Raw genomic sequence first — 24,856 nt, forward strand, 5'->3', positions numbered from 1 at the left:
TGGCATCTCTTCGCTCAAGAACCCTCTCTCTTCACAGTTTAGGCATATGTGATAGACAGCTCGCACCCACACAGTCCGCTCAGGCCAGATGTAGGACTACGTGCAGTGAACGAACGTTTTCATTGGTTTCTCACCATTCCATCTGCCACGGGTTGATGCCTTTGGAGTCGGATAAGATCGACGCGATCGACCTCAAGGTGATGGAGCTGAGAATAAACAGATGACGCAGTATGGCGCAATGAAGAGCAATTTAATTTTGAAACGACGAGTCATTCAAAGTCATTCATTGCTGGGCGCTGGAGCGCTCAACGTTCACGTTCAATATCCAACTGCACCTTGTGTCAGTTGAGCCTGATTCGAACGGCATGCTATTCTCGCGGACCTTGTACATTTATCCAGCCGATCTTCCTGTATGATATTACTTCCTACTTCGCATCAGCAATGATGCCGCAAGACTTGCACCGCCTTATATCTTCACTGCCCATCCATTTCTCGATCACAGGCTTCAGCTGAGTCCCCAAGTCCGTAACGTGGAACGATTCCTCGTAAATGATGGTTGGCTCTTCGTGCTGGCCTTTTTCACAATACCAGCGCAGGCGATCTGTGCGGATCCCATCAGAGAGGAAGGAAGTGCGGATTTAAGCTACAAGTCTACCGAGCGAGTCAGCAGGTCGTTCGCATTCTATTACGAGCCCTATTGTGTCGGCGAATCGAACAGGATTATGAGGAACGTTGGCTGCGGTGGTGAATGAGGGAGCGGGATTCAATCCGCGGGCCTGAAGGACGCACCTGGAAGAAGGAACATCTCCCCCTCTTCGATTCTGATATCTCTGAATTTGCCTTCGTCTACTACCCGCAGGAGCATGCCTCCTTTATGCTGATAGAACCACTCCTATGCAAATGAATAAGGCAAATGTTTCATTTCTCACATGCGTCGTACCTCAGTTTCATTAACATGGTAATCTTTCCTCTCATTGGGGCCACCCACAGTCATGATAACAAAATCCCCACCCCTATAAATGCAAAAGTTGTTGACGGGTGGCTGGAGCAAATGACCATTCTTTTCCAGCCATTTTGGAAAGTTAATGGGGGGCGCAAGAGGCATGATAGATACGCTACAGGACAATCTGCAGCTGAGTAAACTGAGACTCCGAGGCTGCCGGCTGCGGCTGCGGGAGCCGTCGGCCCGACCCGACAGTTAGTCACGTGCACCTTAATCAATACCACGGGATCGTACAACACGTGTTTCCGGCATGTCGGTCCGACGCCACCAGGCCTGAAGTGGAAGAAGGTCGCTCGCCTTTTTTTCTGGATCAACTGAAAATCTGCACGGTGTTTGATTTCTTTTTGTCTCGCCCTTGCCTTGATACCGTGAGATTTGTTCACTCTTTCATTGTCAGACTCTCTTTTAACCGATTTCACTGGCAGATTTACGGAAGCTTGAGCGTATGGTAGCCACTGCATCGGCCGCTGCGGTTTCACTTGCAAATGAGGAAAAGAAACGGAAGCAGACGATGGAGAGAGCCAAGGCGACTCATGTACGTTGGAATCATTTTATTGACCTGCAGGCAGCTAAAGTCGATGCCGAAAGCTCTCGAGACAGCTCCAGATGAGGTTACAGTATGCGAAGCTAAAGGTCGAGCATGGCTGGGTGCGACCGGGCTTCCCTCTCACCGAGTCTCCAAACTTACCATATTCCAGACAAAGCAAACCCTCAACGAAGTCGAAAACCTGTACTTCCATCACTCGCACACCCGCGGGCCCAGACCAACAGCGCCCACGAACCAGCTTCTCTCCGAATCGACCTTGGTGCTCAGCGATACCCCTTCTCCCCGCCAATCTTCCTTGTCATTCAAATCCAACATCTCCCGGGCTTCGACGCTAATCGATCTCGACGTCCCGACAGATATCGAGGTCGAGACGACCCCAGACCCCACTGTGCACGTATCAGCAAACTCCTCGTTTACACCACCACCCCCAGCTGTCGCGCCGCTACAACCGTCACCATTTCTTCCTGATAGCGCCTTGTCCAGGCCTAGGACGCAATCCCCCTCTCTGTCCCCAGTGCCTACGGGCAAGACACAAACAGTCAGTTTTCCCGTCAATTACTTTTTACCCCCCCCATGGTACCAAAGTGCTGATGGTGTTGTGTTGCCCAGAAACCATGGCCTTCGCCTACACTTACGCCCAAAAGGCAGCCAGCAAAATTATTGTCGGCGCCAGATATTTATGGCAAGGGTCAACAGCCGGGGCCTGTGCTGACTTATGATTCCTTCTGGTCGAAGCATACCCTGTCCGCACCGCATTATCGCAGTCTGGGCAGTTTGCCGTCGAGAGGAAGTGTAAGCGATGTCACGAACGACGTCGGATGAGCAGCATCAGGAAGGACCTGTTGACCTAGGTGTTAAAGTGGACTTGTTCGATGTATAATTATACCACGCTGATATCATTATTTTGCTTTCGAATTGCATTTTCAGTGTATCCCCTTTCTCAGTGTTTTAGAGGTATCATGGACATACTCGACTTCCTGGAAACTCTTAAATGGTCACTTGTGTCTTAGATGGTTGCCTCTGGAACGGGGGGGTCCTAGTGAGGTTTTGATTTGGGCAAAAGCAGGATGTTGAAACAGGCGCATCTTGATCTCCTCGACGCCGCCTTTTCTCGCAACAAGGCACAAGCACTTTGTGGGTTCCTTTAACTGATGTTTGAAGTAGATCTTGCCCGGTGATCGCTACCCCAACGCCTCAGACAGTGCATCGGTGACTTACAGCCACACTCGTTCGTGAACCCGAGAGCCGGTCCTTCGAAATTAATCTTCAGGGGGGGGGGGGGGGGGAAAGAACACCCCACATCCATGACCGAAGTCTCAAAGTTCTGTTCCGATCAGAGATGGTTGTCCCCACTGTCCTTTGGATAGTCTCCCATGTCCAACTTTGGGCACTTCTTGCTCTCTCGTTCGTGGGACTTGTTCCTGGTGATGATTTCGATATGACCCTAAAACCAAAACGGTCCATTGCGACATACTAGGAGTCCCCAGAACAGTGTCAGTGGCGCATGTATGGTTCCACGAGAACTGGGGGTGGGGGGAAATCGGCATACTGTACGAACAGCAGAGACGGCGTCCCTATCATTAAAATTCAATCAGAAATCCTCAATGTCGTCACTCTCCAACCACCCTCCTCTATGCGAGGCTTTCTCCTCTTCCCCGTTCAGAAATACGTCATCATCGACCTCTCGGCCATCCGCCTCCGCTTCCCCCAGCTGCTCCGCGGCACCTCCCGTCGTTCTTACGAACATCATGTTGCTGAACGACCGATGGCCTGGGGGCGCTTTGACCACCGTGACATAGTGCGAAGCATCCCGAGCCCTCAGCACACCTCCCAGCTCTGTGGGAACATCTGTCCTGCTCCACCCTCCAGCACGCCAGCCGGCGTCTTCCTGTGAAACTATTTAGTCCGTGTAGTATGAGTGTGTATACGGGCATCACCGACCACAGCAGCAACCTTCTCGATAAGCCACCGACGAACATCTCTCACGCCTTCCCATGCGTCCTTCTCCTTGTTCAGGTAGTCGAAGAACTCAGGCTTGAAAATCTTCTGTGATCGACGTTCGACAGGTGTAGGTAGCGAGTGCAATGTCCCTAGTGTCAGCAGGTGGAATCGGTGTGGGTTGGCTTGGTACCACTATTGCAAAGTCAGTAAGAAAGCATGGCAGGAAGAGATATTGAGCCGACTGACAGCTTCGCCGCCACTAGAGTCGACCCAGCTAAGGTTATCGGAAATACCGTCGCATTCATCCACGTCGTTACAAAACTGGGTGTAATTTTGGTGCAAGTATAGTGAATATAGCGAAGAGTCGATGGGAGAGTCCGAGTATAGGGTCTGATTGGGAAAGTGAGTGGATTCTAAGACAAGAAACGAAGACATACATCGACATCTACACGACTCGTCCGTCGTTGATGCTCTGTAAGGAAGGAGCGTAGATCGGGAGGATCATTCAAGAGCTCATCAAGAGCCTTCTCTCTTTCTATATCTTTCTTGCTCGCCGAAGACGCAGGAGGGTCGCCCTTGCCTGTTTCAAGCGTCAGAGAAAAGTCCCTGGTTCAGAAAACCAGTAGACATACGTTTATTGTAGAGAACCTTGCCAATGAGATGGAACAAAGCCAAGCTCTGCTCCCGTCTCGTCACAGATTCCATTATCACCATTGCCTCCCTTGATTTGCCCTTCTTGCGTCCCTTCTCACCTATGCTAGAAAATTGGAGAGCATTCACTGCACTTCGGATGTCACCGTTGGCGCTGTCAACGATAATATCTACTATGTGCTTTGACGGTCGCACAGACTTTCCTCCTCTAGCCGTCGAGAAGTGACGGTCAAGCAGAACCTGTAAAGCCTTCCGCAGGAACGTCGGGGCGATCGGATTGAATCTGCACAAGAGCTTCAGCAATCTATTGAACGGAAGGTAAAGTGCTCAGAGGCTCTACCGTATTTGAGTAACATATGGACCGTTTAGCATATCCTTCGGAAGGACAGTTCGTATGTCGATAACACCGTCTTGCTCTAGATATGTAGACCCAGCAGAAAAGCGTTCATCGCTTGCCTCTCCACGCATCCCGGTGTCACTGACTATAATGACAATGGGCACAGGATTTGGACTAGGATCAACGACAAGAGACTGAAGCGCTACGTGAAATCGGGCTTTAGTGTCATTGTGGAGGAGATTAGGGAGGTCCTCTAGCAAAATAATGCGCCGTTTGTTGTTGTTGGTACTAGGTTGAGTAGGTCTCGTGGAAGATGGTGTCGTTGTTTGAGATGAAGACGCTAGTGGTGCAGCATCACTGAAGAGGTTGTTACAGGTCGACGCGCGCGCAAGGAATGTCTCAAATTTAGAGAAAAGGACTTCATGGTCGGGATCAATCTCTACATATGGCTGACTTGATGTTATATCTTGAAATATAGTCAGGATTAAAGCTCAAAGCACTCGCCCCGTCCCCCCCGGACATACCTGTTATGTGCGCGGAGTTTCCTCCGATAGCGTTTCTCCACTCCAGAATCTCAAAGTCCATCTCGCGCGCCAGAATACGCATTGTCGTGGTTTTTGCAGTTCCAGCCGGGCCAGTCAGAGCGAGGATACGCTGGAAGCTTTTGAACGAAACGAGAAGTAAGAATGATGGGGTTGGCGCACTCGGTATTTCCTGAGCTTTCCAGAAGGGCCACCTTCGAAGGCTTCTACAAGCCAACGGCGTACATCTTCAACTTTTTTCACATGGACGGCAAGTTCGGCCTTGGGTATACGGTAAGTTGACGCAGAATAAAGCATGCAGACTATATACTTCTGTAGTGGGTTCATACAGGTCCACCCATAACTGGCTATCTTTTTGCAATTGGAACATGAGATGTCATCAAATACTGAAGTCTCAGGGACGTACCTTCATCCTGTGCTTGACTATCATGGGCGCTATCACGCGTAGCAGGTTTCTCTTTCTCCTTTCCTTTAGATGATGACATAGTCGGCTGCGACAGAGGAAGACTGGAGAACTTTGATTTGACCACTGTGAGCCCAATGAAGAGATCCGGATGAACGAAAGTTGAACCAACCGCCGTTAAAGGGTCGATTCGCTTTGCAGATGATGGCACAGCTTCAAGTTTCAGGGTATTTACTCTTGTGGCGGGCTTGGTCGACTTTCGCAGCAATGATTTCGACTGGGATGACTGCGACGTCTTGGGCGCCATGGCGGTAAAGGTTGAAATCAAAATTCAAATTGCGCTAAATTTGTCGCCCTCGTCACGTACACGTGATGACATGTAACGCGTCGACGCGTCTAGACCATCGTCAAATCAGGATTCAGCGCGGCTTCGGCATCGTTGCGCTCTGCTTTTTTTCTCTTCAGTCTTCCAAGACAATCATGAAAGTGCCGTGCTATGGGTAGCCGAGATATGCAAAAATCGGACAAACCGTTTTCTGTAGCATAGCGCATTGATTCGTATATCTAGAAAATTTATTTATTTTTATTTTTGTGGTGCTACAGCGAGAGCCTATTAACAAGGTTAAATTGCCCTCGAGGATTGGCAGAGGAGAGCAGGGAGTTGCACCCCGCATTATGAGAAAAGGACCACCTGGGGAAATGTTCAGAAAACATGACCTTATAGGGACAGTGTGGGGTTCAGTCTCATTTGTCTATTCCGATCATTACGGTGAGAGCTGGTACCCATTAAAACCCCGGCTGTCTGGATCCAGTCATCCGGCAATTTCTCTCCATTTTGTTGGAAGATTAACCCATTCCAGGTATCAAGGTTGACTTGTTCTTTCATCACTTTTGGGCCAAATCTGTTGATAGTCAGTCATGTTGGAAGCACTTATTCATCATGTTATACTATCTACCTGCAACTTCATCTTTGTTAGCTCAGGGTTATCCCCTCTTACAATCCATCATTCACATCATAGTTTCCATATAAGAAAGGCTGCTTCTGGAACAAGGATGTGGAAAGCCCATTCTGTTCCTTTATGTCCCACATTTTTAAAGGTTCTGCATCCACTACTTAGAACCATGCCCAGTGAGGGTGTAGGCCAGTGGTCATGTTTTTGTAGCTATAGTTCCTCTGTCATATCCCAAATTTGCTGTTGCTCAGGTGTTGAGTCTACTAGTATATGTTTAATAGTTTCTGGGTCTTTGCGGATTGGGCATATTCCCCTGTGTTCATAGTTTGGGACATTATCCCATATCTAGAAAATTTAGCCATGGATTAAGAAGCCTCTTGTTATAGGGATCTGCAGCCTCATACAGTCACCTACTTTCACTACTATTTCATTTTCCATGTGATAAGCTCTTGCAATTTCTCATTTCTGACTGCTGTAACTTCTTCACATACATCATTTCTACATATATGAATTTATACAAGGCCTGAAACTAAAGGAAATGTGTCGAGAAACTTGATTTGCATATCCCAGTTCAGTTCACCCATAGTAGCTAAGATTAAAGATACCAGTGATATATGAAACAGGGAGAGATAATGATACACAATCAAGGCATCAAATTCATCAACTAGGCCCTGAGATACAATGGCTTTACCTCCTCGACATAGAGCATTTAGGTCACAGGATCACTGCACTCGCTTTCCGGCTCCACCTCAAAATCCACCATATCCTCACTGCCTCAGAGAGCAATGGGCATCCTTTCGTCGAGAAAAATGGCGCTCCTAGGACATCGCAATATCACGTTCCTAGGCTGCATGTCTAACTGTTCCACCCCCAACGCATAGATATCAAAATAAAGCCGGAGGGCTGCGTCGATGAGGGCGTTCTTGTGCATGCTGCACAGCGTTTCTTCCTTTTCCCGAGGAACAAGATCCCGTATGTCCCTGCCATGGATGTGCTCCATCAGTACAATGCTGATAGTTCTATCATGCTGAGCAGGTAGAGGAGCTACAAAATGCCCATAGAAACGTGGAGCCTTCGTGCCGTAAAGATGCTCCAGACGTCGGTATGGTCTCTGTCTCCCACGAGACATTCAAGTCAAAGAGGGCGAAAGGATCGAAGCACTCTGCCTCACCAGAGTCAAAACAAACGGGATCATATATTTTCGCGACCACGGTTGACGGGTACCTGGTGTCGGGCAATGAACCCTGGATGTGTGCTGTCCAGACATGGGCAATACAATACGATCAGTATTGGTAAGGAGCCGCTTATCGAGGACCATAAAAATATTCGGGCACAGAAGGAATGGAAAAAAAAACTCGGCGAGCTATGGAGGCATTCAGGCAATCTGTAATCCAGTTCATGACCAATGCATCTTTTCCGTGGAAGCCCCTATCATCGTCAGGACAATCTGGTGGCGGATGAGGATACAGCTGCAAGCAGGCCCCGACAAAGTATGTGCTCTCCAAGCCTGGGTCTGAGCTCGAGGCTGACATCTCGGTCGTTTTCGCCACATGTCAAGTCACAGGCGGTAAGCAAGATTCCGGAATAGTCGGAGTTCCATAACTGTCGAAGACGCACCCGTTAGGAAGCAAGGGACAAAAGATAAGTGTCGTCTGTAAATAAATTCCAACCATCGTTTCTCCTCCGTGGCACTGTCTCGTACCTCTGCAACCAAAGCCAAGGATTAAAATATTCAGGCCAAGATGTTTAGTCGCCATCACCTAGACCCAGGAGTCCATAGAGGAAAAAATAAGATGTATATGTACTGTACAATTATAATGTCCTAGCCTACAGCGCATCGAAATTGATATGGTGCGACGCTCTCCGCCTCTCTAGCTCGTCCTCTCTCTGTATACCAAGATTACAATCAGAGACACTGCAATCAATGATATAAAAACACACCTTTTCATTCAAATGCAACACCAGAACAATGATCGCCAACAAGATGGTCCCCACCACAACCGTAACCGTCACCCACGGAACCCACTTGCCCGGCCTCAAAAACAGCTGCCTCTTCCACGCCGCACCATCCTGCCCAGGCAGTATGACCACCTTCGAGTTCGGTATGACACCCTCAATGTTGATGTAATGCTCATCAACATGCATGGTGCTCCCGACAAAGAGGTTCTCGATGTAGTTGTTCGTCCGGCCTAACCCAAAGAAGGAGTAAGGCGACTGGAGGGCATGGTAAGCCGTTTGGGGTAGTTGTCCGACTGTGAGAAGGGAGGTCAGTTAAGATCAGAGGGACAAGGAAACCCCTACTTTGCGTTGCGGAGCGACGGCCAGAGGTGTCGAGGATGGTGTACTTGTATGACGCTCCGGAGTAGCTGACACCGAATGGCTAGAGGAAAGGTCAAGCGAAGTCTTTAGACTGTTGAACGATGTGCATACATGATATTGGGTTCCGTTGGGACCATAACACCATCCATTATTGCAAGCACCATTCAGCACTAAGGGACGTAGTAGCTTCGTAAGAAATTGTCATGCAAAGAACGTACCGATGGCCTTGAGGAAGAATGCATCGTAGTAAAAGTTGTTCTGCACGAACAGTATTTTCTCCGGACCAGATCGTTGCACCATAACGTCCAACGTACCCTTTGGAAGTGATATAAGTAAACCGGCTCGCGCAGGCAAAAATAGGGACCTTACGTCTTCATCCATATCCACAAAAGATACACTTCGCGCATCCTGGATCGAATCTAACACTTCCACTCCCTTCTTCTCGACATGCCAACCACGTCTTCCACTACCGTCCTTGGCACAACCGGTCACACCCTTCCCGCACGGGACTGAAAACACGAGCTTTGGCGTATGACCGATTATGAATAGTAGATCAGGAAACCCGTCCAAGTTAGCGTCGCCTAGTTTGATAGGCAGAGGTACCGCTGGGGAGAGCGAAGTGTCGAGGACTAGGAGTGAGCCGCTGCCGAGGGAAGACACCGGGAACCGGACAAACGCATCGTTGTCACTGCTATCCCTCAGATCAAACTTGAAGTCTGGATCCGCGATGCACAGGCTCTCGGGGGAACGACATATACGAACACCCTTGACGACAGAAGGTGTGGCGGATGAGGCACACAGAGGAAGTTGCTTGTTGTAGGCGATGTTTATGTAACAATTGCTTCCAAGACCGCTAGAGGTTGAGACAGAGGAGCAGGTGGGAAAGATCATGTCGATGGTCCCGTCGCGGTCAATATCGGCGAAGGAGATGGCTTGGACACCAGAAGGAAGGATAGCTTGCTGCGCAAGACGGAATCCGTTGTCTTTCTCGTTGACCCAGACCTGGAAGGACCGCCTACCTCCACCGGCATCGCATACGAGGAAGACGTCTATTATAGTTTAAGTTGGCATTTAGTGGTGATAATAGATCAGACACACCTGCGAGGCAATCCCCGTTGAGGTCAACAACTGCATTACTGTGAGGAGAAGCGAGAGTACACTGTGTGCCATGAAATTGTGGATCAATGCTGGGAAACTATTAGCTCAGGACAGCATACACAGACAAAACGCACATGTTGAACAATGTTGAATGTGCCTTCGACGTGTTCCATACGTTTTTCCACGCCTTCAATGGCTTGTCAGAGTCAGACGTTATTCCCAAGAGGTCGATCTTCATGTCACCGTCCAAGTCGATGGGTATTGGCTGAGGAGCCTTGGAAGAAGCCACGGAAATTGGGTTGGCAATATCTAAGAACGAGTCAGAGGTAACCATAGCACATATATATCTCACACACCGAAGCCACCGCCAGGCAATGCGGGGTACAGCACCATGTCGACGGTGCTACCAGTTCTGCGGCGACCCATAACCAACAAATCCAGCTTTCCTGAGTGCGTAAAGTCGCCGGGGACGACATTCTCCACCACCACTGGATGCCTGAGTGATCCTGATTCCTTGAATTCAAAATCCGCTTGCGAAAGGGCCTCGTCACGTTCCTGCATGTACTCTGTATGAATCTGGCGCTCACCGTGGTCCCAGAGGTACACAATCAGTGTTTGTTGGTCCTCGTCGAGCATCAGGACATCTAGGCTGCGTTCACGGTCAGGATATCGACAAAATGATCACGCCACGACATACAATTGGTCTCCATTGAAGTCTCCGAATGCGATAGCTCTTTCACCAAGTACTATGCCTCTCGACCCGGCGCCTACCAGCGAGTTTCCAGTGAATCGCTTCGGAGAGAATGGCCATATACCGAGGGTTGGGACAACAAGAGATAGAAATAAAGTACAAAGGCCCGGAGTGGACCATTGCATGGTGGACGTCTGAACTGCAGTTTCGGGTCGAAGCCTCGTGAGCCGGGTGGCCGATAATGCCGATTCTATCTCCGACCGTATCCTCTCTTCTGACTCTGACCGCACGCTAATTGACGAGAATTGACACAACGCGAACATATCGGCTGCTTTATATAACAAAGGGTTAGTTTATATTGAACGACGCTGGGATTGCTTCGAAGGTTAGGTCACCTTTGTACAAGTGATATTATCCGCCTTGCTGTCCGGTCATTGCGCTCAATCTTGCTTTCCTTTGCCTACGCCACCTGACTCTAGATCGTATGTTTAATGCTGCTGCAGGATCCGAGCTCTTGCTTTACTTGTACAGACCGAATATTTCATGCATCTAACAGTACAGCTCCGCGGGATATATCTTGTGTTCTCCACGATCTTTGGCTTTAGGCTCATCTATCTGCTATCTCTCAAAGTTCCGAGAATCGAAATCTGAAAGCCGAACAGTGTCTGGAAAAATATGCAATCTTAATGGTCACCAGTACGTCTTTTTGACAGTACAGCTGTCGAATTGTTGGGCATGAACTGCATATTGTGCTTGTACCATCGGACGGCTGGTATGGTCGAGAACGTATAAAGGGATCAGCGCCGGCTTTTTGAGATGTCTGGTAATTACTCGATTTGGACGATTTGGACCAATTCTTCATGTACCTGCAAAAGAAAAGTCTTCTATGTCTAGAGTGACGCCTGTTAGCCAGTGTATCACAGTCAAGAACGATCGCTTCGTCTCTTTCCTTTGTACGGCTACCATCACCATGACCTTCGTCATCCTGCGGGAGCTGCACGCAATCATTGGCAGTGCGCTCGACGACATTGAGCTTGTTTACAAGGAGGAGAGTGCCCATGGAGAAGGTTTATCGATGCCGGGGAGGTCTCCAGCGGACTCTGTACCACCATCGACGACGATGACAAAAGAAAAGTGCTCGTCTTTCGCCCTTGACCATGGGTATGCGTCGCCGCCGCCTTCGACATCCATTACGACCGCAACAGAGCATCCGTTTCCTCATCACCGTTCTTCTACGCCTTCGCCACCCGCCCACCTCGATTTTCCTGCCTTGGATCTTCCTTGCGACCTAGCTTCGCCTTCTGAAGTCTTGACGTCTCATCCTACAGTTTTGCAAGCAATCAACAAAATTGTTGCCGCTGCGGGACAAATGACAGCGACAGTCCAGACGCCTTTTTTGTCGCTGTGCGATGCCTCGATGACAGTGAGTGCCTTCCTCTTCCAGTTGTTTTTCCCATCCTCTCGCCCTTTCCTTTCGTTCTCACGCTGGCTTCTTCCCACCGGCGCCTGTCAAAACTCGTCGGCTCCGATTGTCCCTGCGGCTGACGCTCATGCTTCGCGATTGTTGTTGACCAGTACTGACGCTTCGTCTTTCTAGTATCATTTACCGGCATGCCTGAGGATATTGGAAGCGTCAAATACGGTAGAGATCCTCAGAGAAGCTGGTCCTAATGGTTTACACGTTAAGATGATCGCCGAGAAGAATGGCGTCGAGAAGAGTAAACTAGGTATGACCTCGCGGCTTATGTTGTAACACAGCCCATTTACTCTCCTTTGCCTTCAGCTCACATTTTGCGTCTCCTTGCAACACATCATATACTCCGCGAAGTTGTTCCTGATGTGTTTACTAACAACCGTATTTCGTCTTTGGTGGATACGGGCAAATCAACACAAGAAGTCATATCAAGGTGCAGTCACAGCGTTGTTCACTGGTCGAATCTTTGCTAAATCTCGCGATAGTCCTCAAGCAAAGTTTCGTGACACAAATGGGATTGCGGCGTTTGTCGGGCTTAGGTAGTCGTCAATCTTCTCCTTTAAGCTTGCTTCAAGATTTAATCCTTTCTTAGCACCGACGAATTATTCAAATCTTCCGCATATATCGCTGAAGCTTATCTTTATTCTGCTGACGCCCACAAAAACACGAACGAACCGACACATGCGCCTTTCAATTTTGCCTTTGGATGCGAAGGCGTTGGATTTTTTGGATGGCTCGAGGGCGAAGGAATCAGAGGCGGTCGCGTCAACGGACCTGAGTGTGAATCAGGGATGTTGCCGAGATCAGAGGAGGCGGCAACGATCGAGAATCGCTGCGGTCTTAAGCCCTCGAACGTGAATCCGCTATTGAATTCGAATCGATACCGACTAGAAAGGTTTGGGACGGCGATGACTGGGACGGATTCTTGGGAGGTCCCTGGAGCGGTATTAAATGGTACGCCCATCTCCGTTTTGCATTAACGGGCAACTGAACTGCAATTCTCTAGGGTTTGATTGGCATGCTCTTCCCCGAGGGAGCGTCGTGGTAGACGTTGGTGGTGGTATTGGTTCCACTAGCATGTTCCTCGCACACACATTCTCGAATCCCTCCGATGAGGATAGCATTGGATTAAAGTTCATCATCCAGGATCGACCGGTTGTTGTTGAGATGGGGGAGCGGCAATGGAGAAACAAATGTCCTCAACTCCTGGATCCAGATATCGCCCAATTTCAAGGTACAGTCCAGATTCTTTTCGTCATGACTTACTAAAAACTTCATATATGCTATCAGTTCATGACTTCTTCACGCCTCAGCCCGTCAGAAATGCTGCTGTGTACTTTCTACGCGTTATCCTGCATGACTGGCCGGACTCATTCGCTCAGCACATCTTATTGCGTCTCCGGGAAGCGGCGGCTGATGATACAAAGCTTGTGATCGCTGATTTCGTCATTCCATTAGCTTGCGAGGATGACTTCAGTTCAAGGGGGGACAATGGTGTCATCGGTGCAGAGACCACGTTAGCTCCTGCCCCTCTGTTACCCAACTTGGGCAAAGCTAGCGCCCATGTATATTGGATGGATCTTACGGTTCGCTGATTTTGCCCTCGATTATCATGAGTGCTCATTTCAGTTCATATCAGATGCAGTCCGTGTTCAATGGGCAAGAACGTACTCTTCGCGAGATTGTATCACTTGCGGCTTCCGCTGGATGGAAGGTGACAAAATTGACGAAGGCTCCCGGATCTCTTTTTGGACACATCATTGCTGTTCCAACGTCTATTCCAATCCAGCAGAGAGCCAGGGCAGGTAGTGGATCTGTCTTCCCAGACGCAGGGACATCGGACCTAGGACGTGGATCCTCCGTTCGGGACATTACAGACGTCGGAGCCGGGCAAAGAGAGATTATGGAACGAGCCAGCTCCAGATGCGGAACTCCAACATTCGGCTCACGCACAGAACTACCTCCCTTTGACGAAGCTTAGGCACGATTTGGTAGTGGGTTCATTGGGTCAAGCAAAACTACACAACTCAAGCAAGCGCCGAATTTGACTGGGCCAACCACATTGAAGATGAAAGAACTATCACCGTTATCTGTACTACCGTGGTCTCTTCCTCCCGTCCCAAAGTTGCCGCGTCATTCCTAGTCCATATCTCCGATAACAGTGCGTCCGTCCTGCTCATTCTCAGCCTCACCCATCGGCTCCGACTTCGGGCACTGAACCTTCATCACCCCCTTCACCAATGTCTCCCGTCCCCGTCATCGTGGTCTATCGTTGAGCCGGCGCTCTTCCGTTGCAAATCTTTCGCAACCAGGACAAGAAGCTCCTCCGATCATGATTCCTATATGTAACGCATGTGAAGCAAACACTCCTTCTGCAAGATCTTCTCCGATACCTCCAACTGTTACGCACCAAACGCCGTCTTCACCTGTCGTTCCTCGGTCTCTCACGCATCATGTGTCGCATACTCAACTTTCTCCCTCTCCGCCGTCACGCCTGTCCCATGCGTTGCCTGTAGCCACACACAAGCCTCTCGCCCAAAGGGCCTCGCTTGCGCAGCTCTTCACACCTTCTCCAACTTCAACATCCCTGGTACCTCCTTTACCTACAAGGCCCAGTTTTCTGATGCCTAACGTGTCACTCTTGATGGTCAGGCGGGCCTCGAATGCACACTTGGAGAACGCTGTACCTGCCTGCCAGTGGGGGTTGATTGTTGGAAGACATAATAGAGTGGGATTTGGAAATGTCATAGGTGGTGTGATGTCTTGCTTGATGTTGCCTAGTGTGTTATTCACTAGGTTCTTACTGTGTCATGCTGGTAATTTCTCCGCTTCAAGTTCAATCAGTAACCTGGCGATAAATGTCTAGTCGTAGACATGTATACAATCGTTTGATACAGTAGTAGTGTATCTATGTTAATGGGCTTGGTTGTAGTATGAAACACTCAAGTTCGTGTCACCTCCAGCCTGATCCAGGTCCGATAAACCCAAGGATTCACACTGATGAGATAGAAGAAGGTTCACTTTCTGAGTCACAAATTAAAATTAAATCTTTTACACGCCTTTGAACTGAAGTCATCCTTGCAAGCCAATGGTACGACAAAATCTGGGAGTAAAGATTTGGCCCTATACATCTTTGACCCCAGCTCTCATGGCGAGTGTTCAGATTTACCTCAAGCCTCACCCAATATCACATATGCATGGCCACTCCAACTACCTGCAATTCAAGGTGCCATTTAATGTCAGCTATGGACCATTCTTTGCTGACCATGGGACAATCCCCCCCCCCCCAATGCCACAGAAGTATACACCATACAGTATCCTGCTTTGGCTGCTTCACTCTCTACTTTCTACAGTGATCTCATACCCAGTCCTGATGCCAAGGTTTCCAATCCCAATAGATTACCTCACTCTGCTTGGTGTCCTCTGGCTCATGATGGTCAACTCTTTGCTTAATTTTCAGCTCTGGTGCGAAGATCACATCGTTTGACTTGTCAAAGGTGACCATGTGCCACATCTCCCACCTATAAGTAGGCAGACATCAGGCTTTTCTCCTGACAAACACAATGATGCTTTTATTTGTCGTGATCCCAAGCTCTACAGCCTCAATTTGCTCAGTGACAATGATAAGCACTGAACGTTTTGAGGAAAAAGATGGTTTAAACTCCGAACGTTCCCGCCAGTGCGATCGATCGCAGATGGTATGATGTTGTTTACTTGACACTCTGTGTGCATTCACGACATGCTGGATGACCGTTTACTGCTTCCCCAGACAAGGCCAAACAATTTTTGGTTCGCCTTACTACATTGTCAAGTGGAATAGAGTGAAATCGTACTGATGTAAACATTTCTGCGTTAGATAACAGTTAAAACTTAATATGGGACTTCAACGAGTTATTTCTCCAGCGACCAGACTTTGAATGCGAGAATGTTGTTCCAAAAAGATCCAGGAAAAATTCCAAGATGAATAACACGCGTCGTCTTCCTTTCTTCCGAATGAGAACCTGAAGCTTTGACTCTAAGGACTAGCTTCAGTGTATCGATAATCAGCCCTCAATCTTTTGAACTCCATTGTGTGCCTTTGAGCGAGGTACGGTGGCTCGGTACCGACGAACACAAATCGTTAACATCCCTTTACAGCTTTAAACGAAGAGCTTAAGGTTCCGTCAGCAATTCTCAAAAATTTCCCAGACGACTAAAAGCTCCGTCTGCAACCGACCCCTTTGCCTTTCCTGCGGACTATTCGTATCAGGCGATCCGTCCTCATGATCTTTGATGCACAGTTTAATCCACCAATGCCCACATTGACCGGGGAAGACGAGCCGGACTTCACTAAGCCCTTAAAAGATGAAAGAGTCCACGCCCGCTTCTTCTGCATCCACCGTCATGAATCGAGTATTCACTTACAAGTTCGACACGCCCACCTTCAAGGGTACTACTCAAGTCAACACCGGTCTGTTCATCAATGGAAAGTTCGTCGACCCCATCGAGGGTGGCTCCATCGAGTGCGTATCTGGCCTCTACTATCTGTTACGAGGCATGATGACTGAGATACTCCGTTTTCAGCGTCACTAACCCAGGTACGACCAGCCTAGTCTTTCCGACTCGGTCTGTATTCAATAATGCACCTCAGCTACTGGAAAGGTGATCACAACCATCGCTGGGGGCACAAAGAAAGACATCGATGTCGCAGTCAAAGCGGCCAAGGAGGTGAGAAATCGTTATCTCGCAGTCTCACGCATCTCACGCTACCGCTTGTTAGGCGTACAAGAACTCGTGGGGCCTAAAGTGTCCTGGGGCCCAAAGGGGGCGATATCTATCCAAGCTCGCAGACCTCGTCGAGAAGAACATCGATGAGATGGCTGCATTGGAGACTTTGAATGTCGGTATGTGCGGGCCTATTGTCTCCGTACGCGGGAACTGAACGAACCGACCCCATAGGAAAACCATTCAAGACCGCGAAGAATAGTGATCTTACTGATATGATCTCTGTTCTCAGATACTATGCCGGATGGGCGGACAAGATTCATGGGAAAGTAATTGAAGTGCGATATTGAGCTCTACCTTATCCTATCCTCGTCAAATGCTAACACCACACACTAAGACCTACGAGGAAAAATTCAGCTATACTCGACATGAACCTTACGGCGTTGTGGTGCGTCCATGGATTCAGTTCTTTCTGCCGCTGTTGACCTGTTTTGGCAGGGCCAAATTGTACCATGGAACTTCCCTATGGTAATCCCGATCGCTCATGGCGAATTTAGAAGTTCACTCAGGCCTTTATTTAGCTGATGGTGGGATGGAAGCTCGGCCCGGCGCTGGCCACAGGGAATACCGTTGTCCTAAAGGTAATCATATCGCGGATCCGTTTTGATCGTCGGCATTGATAGCTCCCCAGCCGTCCGAAATCACCCCTTTGACCGCTCAACGCCTCTGCGATTTCATCATCGAGGCCGGGTTCCCACCTGGTGTTGTCAATATCGTCAATGGCTACGGTGAGAGGCGTTATACGCTGTTAATATCTTTTAAAAAAATACTGAATGACACGTAGGTAGCACGGCTGGTCAGGCAATCAGCGAACATCCAAACATCTCCAAGGTTGCTTTCACCGGCAGTACCCTAGTGGGAAGGAAGATCCAAGAAGCGTCAGCCAAATCGAATTTGAAAGCCGTCAGTCTGGAGCTTGGAGGAAAGAGTCCATGCATTATTTTTGACGATGCAGATATTGAACAAGCTGTGAAATGGGCTGCTACGGGTATCTTGTAAGTATACTTGCCATACGTTATTTGGTGCTGACTAGAATGTTACTTTCAGCTCAAATGCGGGTCAAATATGCAGTGCTTCTTCTCGAATTCTGCTCCAGGAAACCATCTATGACACTTTTGTCGAAAAGTTCACTGCGCTCGCCAAAAGTTTGCAGCATGTAACCGGTGATCCTTTCGACGCGGACACCAAACATGGGCCTCAGGTTTCGCAGATACAATTTGACGTGCGTTTCTGAATATAATCAAGCATAAAAGGGGATTCACATGCAGGATAGCGCGTCATGGGTTACCTCGACTCCGCCAAGGAGGAAGGAGCGCAGTTCCATGTCGGTGGAGAGAAACATGGCATGGGAGAGGGTTTCTTTATCCAGCCGACTATCTTCACCGGCGGGCCCCACATGAAAGCGGTCAAGGAGGAGATTTTCGGGCCGGTGGCCGCTCTAATCAAGTTTAAGACTGAAGAAGGTATGCAGACTCGATGATAGCCAATCCGAAAGAAATACTGACAATGAGTGCAGACGCGATCGAGTTGGCGAACGACTCATCTTATGGTCTGGCTGCGGCAGTCTTTACAGAGAACTCGAGTAAAGCCATCCGAGTGACTCATGCTCTGGAGGCTGGTACTGCCTACGTTAATTGCTATGGTGACTTGGAGCCTTCCCTTCCGTTCGGAGGTTACAAGCAATCTGGCAATGGGCGGGAGCTGGGTGAGTATGCGTTGAATATGTAAGTGTTAACTTAGTTTTATTTGTTGGTCTGCGTTGACTTCGGCTACAGGTACTCGGAAGTCAAAGCTGTTCATATGAACATCGGATTGAAATTGTAAGACAGGAACTGAACGAAGTTATCGAAGAGTTATGTATCTAAACCCGACATAACATGTATTTTCAAGATGCCCTGACCATCAATCAAAATGAATTCAAAGAATCTTAGGCAATACGTCTTTCCTCTAAGCACAAGGTCTTCTACCATGACATCCGAGACTGTAGATAATACATTTTATTATGCCGCTGCGGTGGCCATAGTATTCGTTGCGCCTCCCTAAAATCAGTCTTTGATTGTTCCAATGAAAGCGCAGCCTCTGGGATTACTCAAGGTGGTAGATAGTTCACAGATGATAACATTCGAAAGAAAAAAAAGTCCTGAGCTATATACACATACAATCATAAACTAAGAAAATGGTCGAAAGCAGTGTTATATTAGTTTCCGTCATTGCGGCACTGCCCATCGACGTCAGCGTTTGCGAAGAGAACAATGTGACCGACAGAGCACTTACGCAGACTTGAACGGCTGTACCGTCACATGATCCTGAGTTAACGTCGCCTCGGCAGGCATAGCTACAGAGTAGTAAAAGTTAGTTAAGCTGAAGAACAAGTTCGAGAGTTCGGTACACACTTTTGGCCACCATAATGCAAGGCGGTGATCGTGATAGGCGCCGGAGAGCAGGAGAACAGCGGTTCGTCGCAGACGTTGTGAGTAATTGCTCCAGCCACCTGGTTGCAAGAATCATCCACCACGGCGTCTATGAATTTCGTGTCAGTTCCCAGTTCCCAGTTCCCGCACGGAAGAGATTTAAGATTACTGACAGCCCTCTGTTCCAGTGCCGACGTCATATCCGAGGTCCATGATTCCGTAGCTGTACACATATAAATCAGTATTGTGTGTGGAGGATAGTCCTGATGTTGAGCGTACTTGTAACCGGGGCAGATAGCTGCCACAGAAGAAGCCAAGAAGGCGACCTCAACGAAGGTAGCAAACTTGAATTGCATCTACGTCTCGTTAATAACCACTGTATAGATGAAAAGCAGGGAGAACTGACTTTTGGGTTGCAAAACTGAGAAAGGATGTAAATTGTAGGGGGGGAGGTAATGCTGCTGGCGCTGCTGCACTCAAACCCTCTGTTCGACTGTCCTTTATACGCTAAAACACTGAGGGTAAAGTACTAGACCTGTATGTTCGAGGGTGTTTACGGCATCCAGATGCTATTCGACGTCTGAAACATGTTTCGACAAGTTTTCTGGAAGTAAATCAGCCGAAACACACCCGCATTAGTCCTTGAACGAGCCTCACGAGACGAGTACATTTTACAGTGCATCTAGCCTCCCTGCAAAATGAGGTGATGTTCGCGAAACGGAGAAAAGAGACCGTTCGAGGACTGACACGGAATAGAGAATCATAGGACGCTATCACGTATCAGGGCCAGGCCAGTCTGGGAAGGAGGTGCTGGCTTGGAGCGCCCAACCTTGTACACGATGCTGTCGTCAGAATTCTAGGAAGAAAGCTTTTTCGCTCGAGGATTGATTTCTGGGAGCCGGGGGAATTGTTTATCCTATGACCAAAGTTACAAATGAAGAAGCAAGTATATTATGTGCAGTGTCCCATCAGGATGCATTGAGATCTGATTCCTACCAAAACCAAAATAATTCGCCGGCGTACGACCCTCGTTTCAGCTGGAGTAGAACTCAATGCCAGTTGGCAAGAGAAATAACGTACACGAAGCAGTGGATCTGATGGTAGAGACAATGCAGTCCATACGATAATACTGTTTCGTGAGCCACGAGGCTGAAGTTGGGCTGCAGCCGAGATCGAAGTTTGAAAAAAAAAGGCAATGCGTCGGAGAGTCGGCCCGGCTATGAACGAAAAAAAATGTACCCGACAACTGTTCATGCATGTTCATGGACCACAAATTAAATTTGGCCTAAGAACTTGCCAAAATCTTCTTCCTCAAACCACCGTGACGGTTCTGTCGAAAGGAATGCCACTCCGTAGTGAAAACCGAGTCGAAACACATGATAACATTGGAAACGACGGCGGCCATGACTATAGAGCTGTGTAGTTACCATCCAGGCAATTTTATGAAGGCATGTCGGTCATGGCTATCAACGCCGTCAAAAGCATAGGACTCTTTATGCTCTCAGGCTTCTGTCCCGAGGCCATTCTACTTTGACCGCGGGTACCTCATCACGAAGAAGAAATTGGAGGAATGAGATAATTGGGAGGAGCTTCCGCTGTCAGCTGAACCTAATGTGATGAAGTTGACGCAGAGAATTATCCAGTTTGAGCCACAATGTTTCTTCTGCATAGCGCGAAAATCTCCGTCCAGATGAAGACCAATGAGACGACCTTCTGAGATGACAGATCGAGCGTCCGCTGGTGTTGTTGGAATCTGCGACAGTTCGAGCAATCCGGCATTCCGAGTGAGGAAAGAATCTGAGGGAAATTGAAGGAATTAGGTAGGAACTACTAGAAAAGGAGTAGTCTAGTATAAATATGAGAAGTCAATGGGGGAACTCCTCAGGAGTTTGTAACCCAAAGACTAAAGGTCTTACAAGCATGTACTCTGGATACAGTTCAAATCTCAACACAAACTCCTAGTACACTGCTTATCTCCACATTGCTCTCTACCTCTTATTGCTATGGCCTCGCAGAACATCAATTCGCTACTCGGATCTGTTACGAAATTGAATTACCATGATTGGAAGTTTGTTCTCGGCATGATCTTTTGGCATGCAGGCACATGGAAGGTTGTTTCCGGGGCAATAGAGAAACCAAAGGCTTCACAACAGAAGGAATTGGAAGGAAGGGAAACAGCAGCAGAGGATAGATTGTGCAGATGGGTCGTCAGCTTGAGAAGGCACAAGGACAAGCACACAAACCAGATCTGGAGAAGGAAATATTTTAGGACTCGAGATCCGGACAAAGAGGCCAGAATTCGAGGGAAGTCTAAAGGACTTATTTTAGGGCTCGAGACTCGGACAAAGAGGCCGAAATTCGAGGAAGTTTAGAGGGCTTACATCGGAACCGGAATTCGAGGAAGTCTAGAGGGCTTACCTAAAGATGCTAGAGGCGGAATACCGGCTTGAAGGGAAGTGTTGGAATCTGCAAGAGAGTTCGAGCAATCCAGCATTCCAGCATTCTGAGTGAGGAAAGAATCTGAGGGAAATTGAAGGAATTAGGTAGGAACTACTAGAAAAGGAGTAGTCTAGTATAAATATGAGAAGTCAATGGGGGAACTCCTCAGGAGTTTGTAACCCAAAGACTAAAGGTCTTACAAGCATGTGCTCTAGATATAGTCCAAATCTCAACAGGTGTTATCCCAATCTATGAGTGTGACCTGATGTTCTATGTCAATATGCGTGAGCGCAAAGGGATAGTCAGCCCACCTCTTCTGGTTCCTTGAAAGAGCGGGCATCAAATATTGCCTCATTCGCTTTTCGCCGACTGATGGCTTCTTCTTGCGTTTCGGAAGAGTGCGAGAGTACGGCTCCTTCGGACCTCCTTTGAGGATGTCAGAAACTGTACCGGACGTCAAGAAGAGAGTATGATCGCGAGAAATAAACATACATATCCTCTTTGATGATCGCCCAGTGCCCCCGCGGGTTACTCGAATGGGACTTGGTATGGTCATTGAACCGGAAAGTGATTGACCCTATGGCCCTTGCTATAATATAAACTGCTGCAAGGCTTCTGCAGTGAGACCGCGACGGAACATTCCTGATTGTAGAGTGGTGAGCTTTCGAATACCTTGGTTCATCTCATGACTACCCTCTTACAGTCCGAAACCTAGGATCATCCCAGCCGTGAACTAAGCCTTTATCCACGAATCGCTGAAGTTTTCCCTTCGAGGACTGTACGTATGAAATTTAGACGACTGCCAGTAGACACATCAGAAACAGTCTAGCAAGCATTAAAGCATACAGACCTGAAATCCCAAACATAGACGGGGCAAACCCCAAACACATCACATCATCCAGCAGTACTGAGGGTTGCGATCTCGGTACTCAGTAGTTCGTATCGCATGTGCTACGCCTTCAATGGAGTCTACGACACATGCAAACTATAGGTCGAATATACATTCCACCTTTCTCTATGCAACGTTTTATCAATAAGACTGAGCTAAAAAAACCAATCAAAAGACTCGCCTGGTTCGATGGTACCGAGTTACACTATATCGGTATATAACCAGGTCACGCATCGCTTTGTTGGGGCTGATCATATCAGTCTTGGCACGGATACACCAGTGCGTAACATCAGGGGAGCCTTGAGTGATGGCTTCAAACCGACTGAGGCTCTCTTCAACACTGGTGTTCCGACGGGGGGGCGAGATACCATAAAAAAGATCGTACGTCATCTGGGTCTATCCATGAGTGTTTGCGTTGCATAGTCAGGTGGGCGCTAGAACAATCGAGCGAGATGTCTTTGGATCCACAGTGTTACGTCTGCTCTTCAAGCTCATACCTGATCGCGTCGCTTTGGTCTTCCATTTCCACGAAAGCTTGTCACGGCCACAGGTCACAGTTTCTATGGGCATTAAGAAGAGTGCCTGCATATAGTTAATCCCCTCCTCCCTCTTGCGTATTATTCTGACTGCTACGACAACTTGGATACTAGTACGTACTGCCAAACCCAATAACTTCGGGGCTGCTATGACGAGTGGGCACGAATTCCTTACAGGCGGTCCTTACGCACCGTATCATACGTCCCCAAGGTCAGAGCGAGGCAACCTACGCTTATTTGACTTGACCTTCGCTTTGACCGAAAAAGCAGTCATTGAACAGGATTTGGCATTTGCGTTCGCTCTATCAACAGGTTGCTGTAGGTATTCTTGTGTGTAATCCAAACTTCACGCTTCATGTACGGCACGAAACCTTGTAAGAGCATAATATTACAGATTACAACAAAATATTTTACATCTGAATGCCTGGCGCCTTTAAGGACGCTACAAGTCGTCACACGGGGCTGATCATGGACATTAGACAATCATTCATACAGCCTGAGTCGCCGGTGTCTGGGTAGCTGGCTGGGTGGATGGCTGTGTAGCTGGCTGTGTAGCTGGCTGGGCCGCTGGCTGGGTTGTAGTGGCAGGCTGCTGGGTGCCTTGCGCCGAAGTTTCCGCCATTCTGTCCTTTGCAGTGGCAGGGGCGGTTGTAGTCGGTTCAGCTTCTCCAGAAACAAGGGCGATCGTTGACAAGACGAAGATGATCGTCAATAGGGACCACCCGATCCAGGCAAAGGCACTAATCGTCGTCAAGATGTTACACTGCTTCGAACTGAATAGGGGAGAACACCAGTTGTGGCCGGGAATAATGCGGTTCTGAAGGAGGCCGCTTGAATGAGGTCTCAGACGGACTGAGTCTGAGTTCACTCACGGTTGTGTCTACAGCACCGACGAGCCACATCACCCATAAGATGGCTAATACCAACAGCTCGAAACAAATCTGGGTGCCGACGTGTTCACGCCTCGAAGAACGTGCAGCAAATATCATTACAGCCCTATGCGTTGAGTCAGCTGGACGAATAAAAGCATACAAAGTGGACTCACACAAACGGTACCCAAAGAATTGTCAGGATGGCTGAGACCAATAGCTCGACAACAATACTCTCTGAAAGTCCCATGAGACAGATCCCAAATCACAAAAAGACAGCAAATGTACGGTAGCGTCTGAACTCATGCTTCGTGAAATGGATGCGGTACGACGTTAGGCCCAGCAGGACGACTGCAATAGCCCACTAGCCAATTTTCAATATGCGTAGAATAACGACGATTCCTACACTTACGAGTAATGTGTACAGCGCCAAGCGGGGGAATGCAAGACTATAATTGCGCGCCATTGGGATGAATAAGGTTCTCAGACCCACGCTTTATAAGAATCTCACCAGTCACTTGCGGGCGGCTAATGATTGTCCATGGCGCCTGACTGTAGACATGACCTCACTATATATTCGATTTGAATGAGAATTCGTCTGGGCCTTTTAAGCAATATCGGCGCGGAACTGAGACCTGCGTTATTCTTCCCATTGTCAGTCAGCTACCACCTAAGTTATAGCCCACGAACATGACATAAGATCATTCAATACACGACTTACGGCTTTTGCTACTTTCAGGAAATACCTGAGTACATTGATCGCGAGTTTCCGCCAAGTCCTGCTATGATTGATGAAATCATCAATGAGTCACGCCGAATAATAGTAAATGAGACAAATCAAGTAAGTGAAGGGGATGGGTTTACCATCGGTTTCACCGGGTTTCCACGGCAGTTACCTATGCATGAGGCTGGTAGGCTTGCGCAACGGGCAGATGGCCCAGAATAAAAAAAACCACGAATTCATTCCAGCATTTTTGAGCATAACGATC

The 24,856-nt window shown here is 48.4% G+C and overlaps 13 protein-coding genes across 13 annotated transcripts; 6 read left to right on the top strand and 7 right to left on the bottom strand.

Annotated features, from left to right (window-relative positions):
• Positions 1-148: 148 nt before the first annotated feature.
• BT62DRAFT_955944 (3-hydroxyanthranilic acid dioxygenase) lies at positions 149-1,105 on the bottom strand (the record flags this gene model as incomplete). The annotated part of the gene is made up of 4 exons (XM_043188357.1): positions 149-601; positions 656-736; positions 790-892; positions 941-1,105. The coding sequence occupies 4 exons, from the start codon at positions 1,103-1,105 to the stop codon at positions 426-428; spliced, it is 525 nt and encodes a 174-aa protein (XP_043034917.1). The 3' UTR covers positions 149-425.
• Positions 1,106-1,301: 196 nt separating this feature from the next.
• BT62DRAFT_937186 (uncharacterized protein) lies at positions 1,302-2,535 on the top strand. The gene is made up of 5 exons (XM_043187267.1): positions 1,302-1,371; positions 1,429-1,538; positions 1,592-1,651; positions 1,702-2,088; positions 2,160-2,535. Exons 2-5 carry the CDS (start codon positions 1,449-1,451, stop codon positions 2,370-2,372), a joined length of 750 nt encoding a protein of 249 aa, XP_043034918.1. The 5' UTR covers positions 1,302-1,371; positions 1,429-1,448; the 3' UTR covers positions 2,373-2,535.
• A 304-nt stretch (positions 2,536-2,839) lies between these two features.
• Positions 2,840-5,732, bottom strand: BT62DRAFT_997207 (checkpoint protein Rad24; the record flags this gene model as incomplete). Its single annotated transcript, XM_043190636.1, has 11 exons — positions 2,840-3,438; positions 3,492-3,683; positions 3,738-3,881; positions 3,929-4,071; positions 4,124-4,425; positions 4,483-4,945; positions 5,004-5,133; positions 5,184-5,282; positions 5,332-5,372; positions 5,428-5,536; positions 5,597-5,732. Coding segments are annotated over 11 exons (2,056 nt in total), but the record flags the coding sequence as incomplete, so codon positions are not given.
• A 1,296-nt stretch (positions 5,733-7,028) lies between these two features.
• BT62DRAFT_487752 (uncharacterized protein) lies at positions 7,029-7,593 on the bottom strand. The gene has a single exon (XM_043181140.1). The coding sequence runs from the start codon at positions 7,504-7,506 to the stop codon at positions 7,153-7,155; it is 354 nt and encodes a 117-aa protein (XP_043034920.1). The 5' UTR covers positions 7,507-7,593; the 3' UTR covers positions 7,029-7,152.
• Positions 7,594-8,204: 611 nt separating this feature from the next.
• On the bottom strand, positions 8,205-10,670 carry BT62DRAFT_908296 (uncharacterized protein; the record flags this gene model as incomplete). Its single annotated transcript, XM_043183704.1, has 11 exons — positions 8,205-8,264; positions 8,319-8,629; positions 8,679-8,757; positions 8,808-8,866; positions 8,915-9,011; positions 9,066-9,745; positions 9,795-9,883; positions 9,929-10,103; positions 10,151-10,324; positions 10,382-10,443; positions 10,492-10,670. 11 exons carry the CDS (start codon positions 10,668-10,670, stop codon positions 8,205-8,207), a joined length of 1,965 nt encoding a protein of 654 aa, XP_043034921.1.
• Positions 10,671-11,455: 785 nt separating this feature from the next.
• On the top strand, positions 11,456-13,940 carry BT62DRAFT_908238 (S-adenosyl-L-methionine-dependent methyltransferase; the record flags this gene model as incomplete). Its single annotated transcript, XM_043183700.1, has 8 exons — positions 11,456-11,908; positions 12,083-12,212; positions 12,269-12,392; positions 12,445-12,498; positions 12,552-12,913; positions 12,966-13,193; positions 13,250-13,545; positions 13,599-13,940. The coding sequence occupies 8 exons, from the start codon at positions 11,456-11,458 to the stop codon at positions 13,938-13,940; spliced, it is 1,989 nt and encodes a 662-aa protein (XP_043034922.1).
• A 351-nt stretch (positions 13,941-14,291) lies between these two features.
• Positions 14,292-14,683, top strand: BT62DRAFT_1011679 (uncharacterized protein; the record flags this gene model as incomplete). Its single annotated transcript, XM_043177815.1, has 2 exons — positions 14,292-14,549; positions 14,612-14,683. 2 exons carry the CDS (start codon positions 14,292-14,294, stop codon positions 14,681-14,683), a joined length of 330 nt encoding a protein of 109 aa, XP_043034923.1.
• A 1,659-nt stretch (positions 14,684-16,342) lies between these two features.
• On the top strand, positions 16,343-18,547 carry BT62DRAFT_1011680 (aldehyde dehydrogenase; the record flags this gene model as incomplete). Its single annotated transcript, XM_043177816.1, has 14 exons — positions 16,343-16,461; positions 16,523-16,536; positions 16,590-16,666; positions 16,719-16,842; positions 16,898-17,001; positions 17,061-17,111; positions 17,162-17,191; positions 17,245-17,304; positions 17,355-17,451; positions 17,508-17,718; positions 17,771-17,945; positions 17,997-18,186; positions 18,240-18,447; positions 18,499-18,547. 14 exons carry the CDS (start codon positions 16,343-16,345, stop codon positions 18,545-18,547), a joined length of 1,509 nt encoding a protein of 502 aa, XP_043034924.1.
• A 373-nt stretch (positions 18,548-18,920) lies between these two features.
• On the bottom strand, positions 18,921-19,490 carry BT62DRAFT_923375 (uncharacterized protein; the record flags this gene model as incomplete). Its single annotated transcript, XM_043184499.1, has 5 exons — positions 18,921-18,941; positions 18,998-19,058; positions 19,117-19,243; positions 19,308-19,357; positions 19,414-19,490. The coding sequence occupies 5 exons, from the start codon at positions 19,488-19,490 to the stop codon at positions 18,921-18,923; spliced, it is 336 nt and encodes a 111-aa protein (XP_043034925.1).
• Positions 19,491-21,137: 1,647 nt separating this feature from the next.
• Positions 21,138-21,506, top strand: BT62DRAFT_923376 (uncharacterized protein; the record flags this gene model as incomplete). Its single annotated transcript, XM_043184500.1, has 1 exon — positions 21,138-21,506. One exon carries the CDS (start codon positions 21,138-21,140, stop codon positions 21,504-21,506), a length of 369 nt encoding a protein of 122 aa, XP_043034926.1.
• A 296-nt stretch (positions 21,507-21,802) lies between these two features.
• On the bottom strand, positions 21,803-22,129 carry BT62DRAFT_1011682 (uncharacterized protein; the record flags this gene model as incomplete). Its single annotated transcript, XM_043177817.1, has 2 exons — positions 21,803-22,017; positions 22,066-22,129. The coding sequence occupies 2 exons, from the start codon at positions 22,127-22,129 to the stop codon at positions 21,803-21,805; spliced, it is 279 nt and encodes a 92-aa protein (XP_043034927.1).
• A 522-nt stretch (positions 22,130-22,651) lies between these two features.
• On the top strand, positions 22,652-23,336 carry BT62DRAFT_1011683 (uncharacterized protein; the record flags this gene model as incomplete). Its single annotated transcript, XM_043177818.1, has 3 exons — positions 22,652-22,843; positions 22,890-23,040; positions 23,113-23,336. 3 exons carry the CDS (start codon positions 22,652-22,654, stop codon positions 23,334-23,336), a joined length of 567 nt encoding a protein of 188 aa, XP_043034928.1.
• Positions 23,337-23,485: 149 nt separating this feature from the next.
• On the bottom strand, positions 23,486-24,333 carry BT62DRAFT_1080157 (uncharacterized protein; the record flags this gene model as incomplete). Its single annotated transcript, XM_043179556.1, has 5 exons — positions 23,486-23,815; positions 23,871-23,994; positions 24,044-24,104; positions 24,156-24,231; positions 24,280-24,333. The coding sequence occupies 5 exons, from the start codon at positions 24,331-24,333 to the stop codon at positions 23,486-23,488; spliced, it is 645 nt and encodes a 214-aa protein (XP_043034929.1).
• Positions 24,334-24,856: the final 523 nt, after the last annotated feature.

Source organism: Guyanagaster necrorhizus (assembly GCF_019112545.1).
Source record: "Guyanagaster necrorhizus MCA 3950 unplaced genomic scaffold BT62scaffold_38, whole genome shotgun sequence".
Lineage (NCBI taxonomy): Eukaryota > Fungi > Basidiomycota > Agaricomycetes > Agaricales > Physalacriaceae > Guyanagaster > Guyanagaster necrorhizus.